This window comes from Bos grunniens, chromosome 11 (genome assembly GCF_055505025.1).
Source record: "Bos grunniens cultivar Pamir isolate PY7600 chromosome 11, Bosgru_T2T1.0, whole genome shotgun sequence".
Lineage (NCBI taxonomy): Eukaryota > Metazoa > Chordata > Mammalia > Artiodactyla > Bovidae > Bos > Bos grunniens.
This window is the reverse complement of record NC_141175.1, coordinates 76861179-76873740: the sequence shown is the minus strand read 5'-3', so window position 1 is coordinate 76873740 and position 12562 is coordinate 76861179. Positions and strand designations below refer to the sequence as shown.

Genomic DNA, 12562 nt, shown 5'->3' with positions numbered 1-12562 from the left:
TTCTTGATATGCAATGGACTTATATCTTCTTTTGCAAGGTCTGGGGCTGTTTTTTTAAGGTATGAAATCCATTTCAATAACCTTAAACAATTGACTCTGTCAGACAAATGCATGCTTACATGTGTATATACTCAGTTGTATATAACTCTTTGCTACCTCGTGGACTGTAGCCTGCCAGGCTTCTCTGTCCACGGGATTCTCCAGGCAGGAATACTGGAGTGGGTTGCCACTTCCTTCTTCAGGGGATCTTTCCGACCTAGCGATTGAACCCATGTCTCCTTTCCTGCATTGGGAGGTGAATTCTTTACTGCTGAGCCACCTGGGAAGCCCCCAGACAAATGTATACTGCTTCACTATTAAGGAGTTAGTGTACATGGTGTTTTGACACATCCTGGAAAATATCACCATCAAAGTACAATTTGTGATGTTAAAGAATTATTTTTGAAAGAGGATATAATCATTATTCTCATGAAGAAATGATATGAGTGTGTGCCCAAGTTTTACTGTTAAGATGTTTGTTACAAGTGGTTCTAAGAAAAATTCAAAAGAGCAGAGACATGTACAGGAAATAAGGAATTCTGAAGTGAATTTACAAACTGATGCAGAATGGATTGGTCCATAGGGCAATATTAGTAATAATTTCCTCTACCCCCACACAGTTAATTTATATGTTATTATCAGTTTTCTAAAACTTACAGAGTTGGGAAATAACTCAAGGATGATAGAATCTGTTGATAATTTGGATAAATGAACTAGTTAAGACACTTTACAAAGTCTTTCACAATTTTTCCCAATAACTGGACGAACTTTGTCCACAGGAGAATTCTAAGCAATTTTCAAACTTTGGCAACTAGTATTAGAGAAATGATGTGCTTTCAAAGTGATTTTTTTAAGTTTAGAAAACTACTTTTATCCAATTGTACAGAATCTATTTCAGGTAAGTTGTATGTTTATGGAGTATTAAAGATACGAAGATAAATCAGTTCTAATGAAAACCAACCTAAGAAACTCTCCACCTGCTCTTTGTATGAGCAAACTGCCTGTGTTGAAATTCAATTTTTATCTAGCCATTGCAGTTAAATTTCAAAATTGCATCAGGAAATAAACCACCGTAGAGGCTGGATTATTGGGAACTGTTTTAGCCACTCCTGGAATTAACAGGGCTTGACTCTTGTTCCACAGGAACAATAAAAAGATTCAGTGACATAAACTGATCATATTTGTAACAGAATTCCTCAGATTCCATCAATCATTTCTTTCCTGTTTTGTTTCAACTCCACCTAGACTCTCCTGCCTTCTCTGCGTAGTTGCATAGTGGTTCCAATGCATTTTCTTGCATCTGTCCCAGCCCCTCCCCATTCTCAGCAGCTCCTCCACTCCCAAGACCATTTTTTGCCCTTACCTACCCACTCCAGTGTTCTTTCCTGTAGAATCCCAGGGATGGGGGAGCCTGGTGGGCTGCCATCTGTGGGGTCGCACAGAGTCATGACTGAAGCGACTTGGCAGCAGCAGAGTCCTGAAGGACAGGGCTGGGTGTATTTGATTGAGCCATATGACGCTGACAATATGTAACCTTTCTTGATGGCAATTTCATGGTGCTAAACCTAATTACCTTCATGTTTCCCCAGTTTATATGAAATAAGATTTTTCTTATAATTATGTTAATGAGTTCCTACTTAGAACTGGCATCTAAATATGAATTTGTCAATTTTTAAAGCAAGATAGAATTGGTAGTCAGAAAGCAAAAGGATGAGTTACAAAAAATACCCTGGGTTAAAGCTCCAGGTGATACAGTGCCTTAAAATCATGTCCTGTCTGTAAGGAAAATGGATTAGACGAGTTGCCCCATGTTTTAAAAGATTAAAGTTCATTTCTATGCTACTGCCTAGGGAAGAAGTGCAAATCACAGTTACACTTCAGAGACTGCAGCGTTTCCCTCATCTTCACCACACCTATCTGCTCCAGAAGAGGTGTGAAAACCTCAGGTGGGAGGATAGCACATTTAAATAACACGATTATGTGTGTCGACATTTTCCTGAAAAGCCCATTTTTGTGCTCTAGAATTGCTGTGAATTCTCTGTAATGTAAGTTGTGGTATACTCTTGAAACAGAAGAGGGCACTCTCAGGCAAGCCGCTGCTAGTCAGAATGAGAAACAGTATTTTGATTTGGTGGTGTTTGTATATATTATGATTAATAAAAGATCCTGGGGCCATTTTGTAAAGCATTTCAAAGCATTGTGAATCCAGTGGAGTATGATTAAAATTAATGCAATAGACAAACACTTTAAAGTATTCTTAATGCCTTGTCTAAAAATGCTGTTGAATACAATTTTACACATCCTGAAAATTTAAATACCATATTTATCACTAAACATTTCTCAGTACTAAGGAGACAAAAAAAAAGTCTTCTTTCTTAACACATTTGAAAAAAACTTTTTTAAAATGAGAATTAATAAACTCTAAATCTGCTTACTTTAAAAAAATGTGTAACATATTATAATGAATCCATCATGTTTGGCTTCTGAGCTTTCAGGTACATGTATCAAGATTGATGTGATCTCTAAAGAGCTCCAGCCCAGAATTGTACTTTCAGGTTCTGAGGGAAGAACAAACAAATATTTGCTTTCAGGAGAATATTCCATGCCACCTCGACTCAAGCCTTTACCCTAATTTACAGGTAAATTAGGAATGATCATTGTCTTTTCAAGATGGGTTCTGTTTTTCTCTCAGAAATCTTTCTGGGTAGATGATATCATTCCCTTATAAAGCCTGTTGAAACAATGTGTTTCTAAAAGTTGTGGAGCATGAATAGGTCTATGAATGTGGTTAAACACATGAGGCCTTCTTAAACCTGTCTTCCACACCCTGAAGCGCAGAAGGCTTGTTTAAGACATTGGGTGCCTTAAGTGGTGACTTTGAATCGCCTCGAAATGCTGTGTGGCCACGGATCCCATTAATTGTCTTGCCGATTCTAATGTTTATTGCATTTCTACTAGGTAACTGCATTTTTCTAGGCACTGGGGATAAACAGTAATAAAAACTGTAAATTCTTGTTCTTGTAGAGGATATAAAATAGTGGGGGAAGTAAGACAATAAATTGTTATCAGGCTGTGGTCATTGCTATGTAGGAGATAAAAACCGAGAGAGTGGCTGAGAATGCCCTTTCAGATAGGTTGGTCAGGAAGGTCCTGTCTGATGAGATGACATTCTAGCAGACCTGAAAGAAGCGAGAAGAGTGTATCCAGCAGAGGGAACTCCTAGTGTAAAGGTGCTGCAGTAAAGGTGTACTTAACTTATCAGAGGAACACCAAGGAGGCAGGTGGCTATAATGTGGCCAGGGCAGAGTGAGCAAGGAGGATGATTGGGGGAGGGAATCAGAGAGACTGTGGGTAGGTGAGGGAAAGCAAATCAGCAAGGCTTTGTGGGTTATGGGAAGGACTTTGAATTTTATGCTGAGTGAAATGCAAACCACTAGGAGGCTTTGTGCAGATGAGTGACATAAACTGAGTTACGTGTTCAGATGGTTCCTTGGACATGGAAGCAGAGCAATGAGAGAAGCAGAACAGTTAGGAGGTTACTGCAGTAACCCGGGTGAGAAGTAAAGGTGACTCTGAGTTGTGATGGGAAAACATGTTTGAAATACAGTTAATAGTGTTTGCTGATGGGTTGGGTCAAATTCCCTAAGTGAGGGAAAGAAGAGAACCAAAAATAACTCCCAGAATTTTGGCCTGAGCAGCTGTAAGATGGATCTGTCTTTTATGGAGAAGGGGAAGACTATTGTAGGAGAAAGTTTGGGGAGAAAGATCAGAAATTCGGGTTTGGATGTGTTAACTCTGAGATGCCTGTTAGACATTCAAATGGAGACCGTAAGTAACAATTGGATGTATAAGGAAGGACAGAAGGCTGGGCTTGGAATATGACTTTTAGAGATGTGAGACTATATGAAATTACCTAGGAGTGAATATAGAGTAGAAGTGGTCTGAGGACTGAACCTTCGGATTCTCCAAAGTTCCAAGGTCAGGAAAGTGGTTGATCCAATTAAGGAGACTGGGGAGGAGCAGCTTGCTAGAGTAAGTGTCATCAGTTGCCTCATGCTGCTGATTGGATGAGAACAAAGAATTGACCACTGAATCTAGCAACATGGAGGACATTGGTGAACTTGACAGACAACTCAAGTGCATGTGGAAACAGTGAGTAGATGGTTTTTGGGGGGAGCTTGGCTGCAGATATGAACTTTGGGGCAGTAGCTGGTAAGGATGAGATCTTACACGCTTCCACCCTTGAAACCTGTCTTGGTGTTGGTCTTTACTAATGTGTCTTCTTTGTTGTTATTTTTTAAATCTTAGTGATGTTGACTACTACTAAAATTCCCTCCTCTTTTTCTCATTGTCAACACTTACAGAAAATGATTCCTTATCATCTTTCAATCCCATGTCATCTGAATCTTATGTTTCCCTCTTTGGATGTGCCCATTTCTTCAGTTTTTCATTAACTGTATGTATGGTGTTAAAATGTTATATATTCGTACTTCAAGATAAATTCAGCCATTGCTTTGATCACCTCTTGTTTTGCTTTTAAATATTCTTGATTGAACTTTACTGGTCAATGTCATTTCAGGTTGGATATCTCATTTTAGATTTTATTATGAAATTTAGAATAATTGTAAACTTGTGAATACCTACAGACTCCTCCAAGTTCCTAGAAAATGGAATATACACAACTATTTATTTAGTAGTTTTTATATTTATATAAGAGTTTGTACTTTGATTCTTTGTTATGGTTTTCTGATATAATAATACTTTGTAGTTTTCTAGTAATGAAGTGAATTTTAATAAAACATTTGCAAAAAGTACAATTTAAGTAACTACTGATGTAATTTTAATTTTCTTGATTCTTTAGTTTTAAAACCGATTAAAATAGAATGCCAATTTTAAAGATATTAGTATTCAAATACAGTATTTCATGTATACAACCAAACAAAACTTACTAAGCAAAATTACTACCTTTTGCCATTCATTGCACACTTTTAAAGACACAAATAGCAACTCCAAGTGGTCACACAGAATGACAAAATTGAAGTAACTCAAATTCTGTTTCTTCATCTTTATGATCATTGTTTATTTTGAATCTATGGTTCAAACCCGGGAGTACATAGTACTGAAGGGGCTGGGGATAAGAAGAGTGCCTGAAGCAAGTTTGAATGACTCTGGACCAGTGTGGATTCCAAAATGAATATAGATATTGAAGTCCACATGTGTCCAGTGTCCAACTGTATAACAGGGAGTTTTCTAAATTAACTTCTATGTAGAATACTGTTTATTGCTAAGAAATTAAAATGTGCCGATTTGAAGCTTGCTGCTTCTACTGCTGCTAAGTCGCTTCAGTCGTGTCCGACTCTGTGCGACCCCATAGACGGCAGCCCACCAGGCTCCGCCGTCCCTGGGATTCTCCAGGCAAGAACACTGGAGGGAGTGATTTGAAGCTTGCATGTGCATTATTAAAACTCAACAGTAATTGTAGCAATTGGGTTGGGAAGATCCCTTAGAGAAGGAAATGGCAACCCACTCCAGTATCCTTGCCTGGAAAAATTCCATGGACAGAGGAGCCTGGCAGGCTACAGTCTGTGGGGTCACAAAGAGTTGGACACGACTGGGCGACACACCTGCCAATAAAGTTGGAGAGGGGGCATTTTAGCTCAGACATTGCTTAGAATTGTCAGCACACGGTGATAATAGAAAGCAGATTTTTATGGGAATTCCCTGGCGGTCGTGAGTAGGGGCCTGCGCTTCCTCTGCAGCAGAAACCACCCCCCGCCCCTGAAAAAAAGGCAGACTTTTAGTCAATTTCCTCATGTATTTTTATAATTATTTACTTTTAATTGGAGGATAATTAATTTACAATATTGTATTGGTTTCTGCCATACATCAACATGAATCAGCCTTAGGTATATATATGGCCCCTCCCTCCCACCCTCCACCCCATCCCACCTCTCTAGGTTGTCACAGAGCACCAGGTTTGAGCTCTGTGTCGTACAGCGCATTCCCACTGATTATCCATTTTACATTTTGTAATGTGTATGTTTCAGTGCCACTCTCTAAATTCGTCCCACCCTCTTCTTCCCCCACTGTGTCCACAAGTCTTGTCCATGTCTGCATCTCCATTGTTGCCCTGTAAATAGGTTCATCAGTAGCCATCTTTCTGGATTCCATGTATATATGTTAATATACTGTATTTGCTTTTCTCTTTCCGACTCACTTCATTCTGTATAATAGGCTCTGGGTGCATCTGCCTCGTTAGAACTGACTCAAATGCATTCCTCGTTCCTTATGTATTTCAATTTTCTCCACACGGTGTCTGCCGTTATTGCCTGCACCCAGGACTGACTACTCTCTCCCCCATCCTTGGTGTACCTCGGATGGTGGATATGTGTCCCTGCAGGCTCGCAGTGATCCAGTAGTGAAAGGAAAACTGATGATGCAGAAGAAGAGAGGGAGAAAATTGCTCAGGCCATATCTCTGAGTAGACCAGAGGGGATGAGATCAGCCAGCAGAGGGCTGATTTAGGTAAGAGCGTGAACAGTTCACCCATTGCAGTTGTAAGCAAGGCAGAGTTTATGGGTGCAGCTGCAGGCAGGCCCCTATATCCAAGGTATTTTTTCTTAGTTTCTTTTACAGAAATGGAATTGGATTCAGAGAGTTTCCACCCTCCTACAGAGGGTGGGTGTCTTATGAATTCCCTTTAAAGACCTTTTATGACTGACTTCAATTTTATTTTCTTGAGTACTTTGGTCATGTCCTTCACTTTATTTGCATTGTACTGGTATTAATGACTGAATATCAATGATACTGACCCAAATGGGGACATTTTTGTAATGTGAAAGTCACTCAGTCGTGTCTGACTCTTTGTGACCCTACGGACTGAATAATGGAGTGGGTAGCCATTCTCTTCTCCAGTGGATCTTCCCAACCCAGGGATCGAACCCAGGTCTGCTGCATTGCAGGTGGATTCTTTACCAGCTGAGCCAGCAGGGAAGCCCCTAACAGAGAAATGTTCTGATTTAGGAATCCCAATTGTGATCACTGTAGAATTTAGCCTCTTTCTGCTTCTCATCTCTGAGACAGATACTGCAGACCTGTGAGTGGCTGCATGGGAGTGGGAGATGGCTCCCAGTTGCAGTGCTTGTCCTTTTCTGTAGGGTTTTGTTTTGATTTTTTTCACACTGCTCAGAGAATTCCATCCAAAGGTCCTCAAGTGCCTGGAAAAGGACAAGGAAAGAGCATCTCTGAATCAAGTGCCTGGAAAAGGACAAGGAAAGAGCATCTCTGAATGGTGGCATTGTTAAATGCCAAGAACCTGCCTCTCCAGTGGATTATCTGAGACACTGAAACACTTTTCAAAGGCTTTGCTAAGTATTCATTGTGGTAAAAGACAAATTCTATATTAAACTCACACTGGGGCCAGAAGTGGCCTTGGGTTAAACTGAACTGGATGATATTCATCGCCTTCTTTTTATTGCCTTTTCCCTCATAGTAAATGCTCCATCCCTTCCCCCTAAAATCCCTTGGAGTCTTCCCCCTCTCTTCCTCTTAGCTTTATATGATTGAGTGCCAGGAAAGGCTATATATCGGTAACTTAGATCTTGTTCCTTCCCAGGGACATTGGTCCCGCTGCAGGCTTTTCAAACAGAGCGGCTCATTCTTCCTTACCCTCGCAGACTTATAACAGCTTCTCTGCTTCCTGTGGTCTTACAATCTACCTCCACGCTGCAGTCAGTGGAGAACATGTGAACTGGCCTTATTTACCAGCCAACCTTAGCTTTGCCAAGACTTCCCCTGCTGTCTATCCTCCAGCCAAACATTGGAACTACTCTCATTTCCACAAACCTACCACGTTCCTTCTGCACCCCGAGCTTTGGCTTACAGTGCCCTACCGCTGGAACATCCTTCCTTGCCCCCTTCCTTTGTCCCTTATTCATTCCACAGATCTAAGTTTAGATGTCCTACTCCAGGAAGCCTCCCCTGACTCCTCCCATTCAGGTTAGTTGCTCCTCATAAATAATTTTTAGTACGTAGGCCCATTATATTGTAAAAGTTTATGTATTTCTCTTCCTCTTCCCCAGCTGAGATTTTCACTGGGGTGTGGCTCTGTCCACATGATTTCCCATTCTCAGAGAAGAGACCCAAATACAGGGGTGGTGGTAGGTGATGGTGATATCAATGGCAGCTGCACATAAGCTTAGCCAAGGCATAGGACCTAAATTTTGAACGAATGAATGAATGATAGGTCAAATTTAGATCAATGTACTGCTTGCTGGCATGCATAGTTGCTTCTGTCGTGTGTGACTCTTTGTGACTCTATGGACTGTAGCCCACTAGGCTCCTCTGTCCATGGGATTCTCCAGGGAAGAATATTGGAGTGACTTGCCGTTCCCTCCTCCAGGGGATCTTCCTGACCCACGAATGGAACCTGTGTCTTCAGCATTAGCAGGTGGGTTCTTTACCACTGAACCACCAGGGAAGCCCCAGATCAATGTACTACTTCTTCTAAACATAGATAGATTTTAGTCCCTAATTTTCTCTTACAAACAAGCTAGAAATTTAACAATAAATTTAAATAAGTAACATTTAATACATGCCTTTCATATTGGAGGTACTATGTTAGGAACTCAGGAGGCATATAAGGATGAATAATACACAGCCTCAGTCCTCAAGAAATTCAAAATCTATCACACTTCTAATTACAAATATACTTTTTCTTAATAAACACACGTATCTTCAGGGGATTGGAAAGATTTAAATGTTTATTTTAAAATTTGACATAAAGTTGTTTGTGAAAGCTGGGGAAAGTCAAGAAGAACCTTTAGACTTCTAGCACCTACTGTGTGCTGCGGATCTGGTTTTCTTATTTAATACTGAATATCTTATAAGGTAATTTCTGGTTATGAAATAAGAGTATCTGTCTTTTGTTAGAAGAATTTTGGAACCATTCTGTAGCTGGAGAAGGTATATTCCTGCACTGGAAACAAGACCAGATACTTAATTTCTTTGACCTGTCCATATAAGGATAAGATATAACCTTAAATTAAAATAAGGGGTTATTATTTTAAGGGTAAAGAGTTTCACTTTGACAAGATGAAAACAGTTATGGAGATGGAGGGTGGTGATGGCTGCCCAGCAATGTGAATGTACTTAATGCCACTGAACTGCACATTAACAATGTTAAGATGGCAAATTTTATGTGTATTTTATCAATACCACAATGTAAAAATATAGGTCTCACCAGGGAAGTCCCCAGCCTTCAGTTTTAAGTGTAATTTAATTCATTCTTTTATTCAGCACTTTTTGAGGGCTGAGTATGAGCCAGGCACAATTCTAGGTATAAGAGAGAATGAAAGAGAGATTGCTTTCCTCCTGGAATTTATATCCTAATGACAATAAACACTAAACATAAGGAATAAATTATATAGTAGTTAAAGGAGTTAATGTCTACAGAATAAAAATAAACAGGGATAGAAGATATGGGAGTATGGGGATGGAAATTGCTAGTTTAGAAGGTATTCAGGATGGGCTTCATTGAAAAGGTGACATTTAAGAAAAGACAGTAAAGAATCTGCCTGCAATGCAGGAGACCCAGGTTTGACCCCGGGTTTGGAAGATCCCCTGGAGAAGGGAATGGCTATCCACGCCAGTATTCTAGCCTGGAGAATTCCATGGACAGAGGAGCCTGGCAGGCTATAGTCCATGGAGTCCCAAAGAGTTAGGCACGACTGAATCACTAACATTTTTACTGAAAAGGTGCTATTTAAGAGAAGACTTAAAGAAGAGAAGCTTACCCCAGAAGAGGACAAATGGCTTGATGTAAGAGACATGAGTAGGATGAAATGAGTTAGGAGTATAACAGGAAATGAGATCAGAAAGGGAAATGGCAGGGTGGGGTGGGTGGTGAGTCTACAGTAGCCTATTTCATTAAAAAGTGAGAGACTTTTACTACTTTGAGAAGGGATTTATTCTTCTGTATATTTTCAAAGAAGCTGTACTTTTTACTATTAAACAGGGCCAATCTAAAGAAGGACCCCCCCCCCCAATATCTTTCAAAAGTTTTGCTGAGGATTATATATGATAAAATATACCTGTTTTAATTCTACAGCTCCATGGTTTTTGGTATATTTACAAAATTACACCACCATCACCACAATCAATTATTTTAGAACTTTTCCATATCCCCCAAAATCCCTTAAGCTCATTTTCAGTTACTCTTTGTTCTGATCCCAGTCCCAGGAAACCACTAATCCTATTTTCTGTCTTTATGTATTTGCCTTTTCTGGATATTTCATATAAATGGAATTTTACAATATAGGCATTTTGTCTCTAGCTTCTTTAACTTAGTATACTTTAAGGTTCATCTGCTCTGATTATCCAGGTTCATGCATGTGTCAGTAGTTTATTTCTTTTTATTGTCAAATAGTATTCCATTGTATGACTGTACCACATTTTATTTACCCATTCATCCCTTGGTGGACTTTTGGGTTTTCCCCACTTTCCCACTGTCATCAATAGCTCTGCTACACACATTCATGTTCAAGTATTTGTGTCAATATATGTTTCATTTCTCTTGGGTATAAGTGGAATTTATATTTTAACTTTTCAAGAAACTGCCAAACTGTTTTCCAAAATAGTTGTACTATTTTATACTTTTTTCACATTCTTCCCAGCACTGGTTTGTGCCTTTTTGTTTTTTGTTTGTTTCCTCTGTTCTTTCTTTTTTTTTCTGCCTTCCCACTGATTACTTTTATACATTTTTTTAAGAATTCCATTTTGATTTATTTCATGAATGAGCATCTGAGCACACACACACAAAATAGTATTTGGGGGTATATTTCTTTGTGTATCTTTTTCTAGTGGTTGCTCTATGTATCATATATGTATAATTTATCTTCTACATTTTTATCAGTTCCAGTGAACTGATGATAGGATTTGAGAACCACATGAAGCAATATTACAATTTTTGCTTCAACTGTCAAACATACCAGCAAACTCAAAAGGAGAGTCTACTATATTTATTCATGGTTTTACTTTTCATTGTTCTATCTTCCTGATATTCCTCCTTTTATCATTTCTGTTCTATTAAAAAACTTCCTTTAGCCATCCCTTTATGGTGGTTTTGCTAGTAAGAAGTAGTCTTAGTTTTCTTTAACCTGAGAATATTTTAATCTTCCTTGTTTTCCCCTCAAAGAGTATTACCCCTGGGTATGGGATACCTGGTGGCTCAGACAGTAAAGAATCTGCCTGAAATGCAGAACATCTGATCCCTGGGTTGGGAAGATTCCCTGGAGTAGGGAATGGCTACCCACTCAAGTATTCTTGCCTGGAGAATCCCCATGGACAGAGGAGCCTGGTGGGCTACAGTCCATGGGGGTCACAAAGAGTCAGACACAACTGAATGACTAACACTTTCAACACTTTGATGGGATTCTGAGTTGACAGTTCTTTTAGCACTTTTCTCCCAGGCCACTTCCTTTTGGCCTCAGTGGTTTCTCTTAAAAAATCCATTGACAATGAAACTACCATATGACCCAGCAATCCCACTACTAAGCATATATCCTGAGGAAACCAAAACTGAAAAAGACACATGTAACCCAAAGTTCATTGCAGCTCTATTTACAATAGCTAGAAGATGGAAACAACCTAGATGTCCATCATCAGATGAATGGATAAAGAAGCTGTGGTACATATATTCAATGGAATGTTACTCAGCCCTAAAAAGGAATGCATTTGAGTCAGTCCTAATGAGGTTGATGAACCTAGAGCCTATTATACAGAGTGAAGTGAGTTAGAGAAAAGCAATTATCGTATACTAACACATGAAAGTGAAAGAGGAGAGTGAAAAGGCGGCTTAAAGCTCAACATTCAGAAAACGAAGATCATGGCATCTGGTCCCATCACTTCATGGGAAATAGATGGGGAAACAGTGGAAACAGTGTCAGACTTTATTTTTTTGGGCTCCAAAATCACTGCAGATGGTGACTGCAGCCATGAAATTAAAAGACGCTTACTCCTTGGAAGGAAAGTTATGACCAACCTAGATAGCATATTGAAAAGCAGAGACACTTTGCCAACAACGGTCTGTCTAGTCAAGGCTATGGTTTTTCCAGTGGTCGTTATGAATGTGAGAGTTGGACTGTGAAGAAAGCTGAGCGCCGAAGAATTGATACTTTTGAACTGTGGTGTTGGAGAAGACTCTTGAGAGTCCCTTGGACTGCAAGGAGATCCAACCAGTCCATCCTAAAGGAGATCAGTCCTGGGTGTTCTTTGGAAGGACTGATGCTAAAGCTGAAACTCCAGTACTTTGGCCACCTCACGCGAAGAGTTGACTCATTGGAAAAGACTCTGATGCTGGGAGGGATTAGGGGCAGGAGGAGAAGGGGACGACAGAGGATGAGATGGCTGGATGGTATCACCGACGCTATGAACATGAGTTTGGGTGAACTCCGGGAGTTGGTGATGGACAGGGAGGCCTGGCGTGCTGCAATTCATGGGGTTGCAAAGAGTCAGACATGACTGA

At 39.8% G+C, this 12562-nt stretch overlaps 1 protein-coding gene across 1 annotated transcript in view; it reads right to left on the bottom strand.

The window, feature by feature from the left end:
- Positions 1-6112: 6112 nt before the first annotated feature.
- LHCGR (luteinizing hormone/choriogonadotropin receptor) overlaps positions 6113-12562 on the bottom strand; it is a 137419-nt gene continuing 130969 nt past the window's right edge. The window contains exon 11 of the mRNA XM_086327007.1: positions 6113-7256. Coding sequence (XP_086183133.1) covers positions 6824-7256 — 433 coding nt within the window. The 3' untranslated portion in view covers positions 6113-6823. The remainder of the gene's footprint in view (positions 7257-12562) is intronic.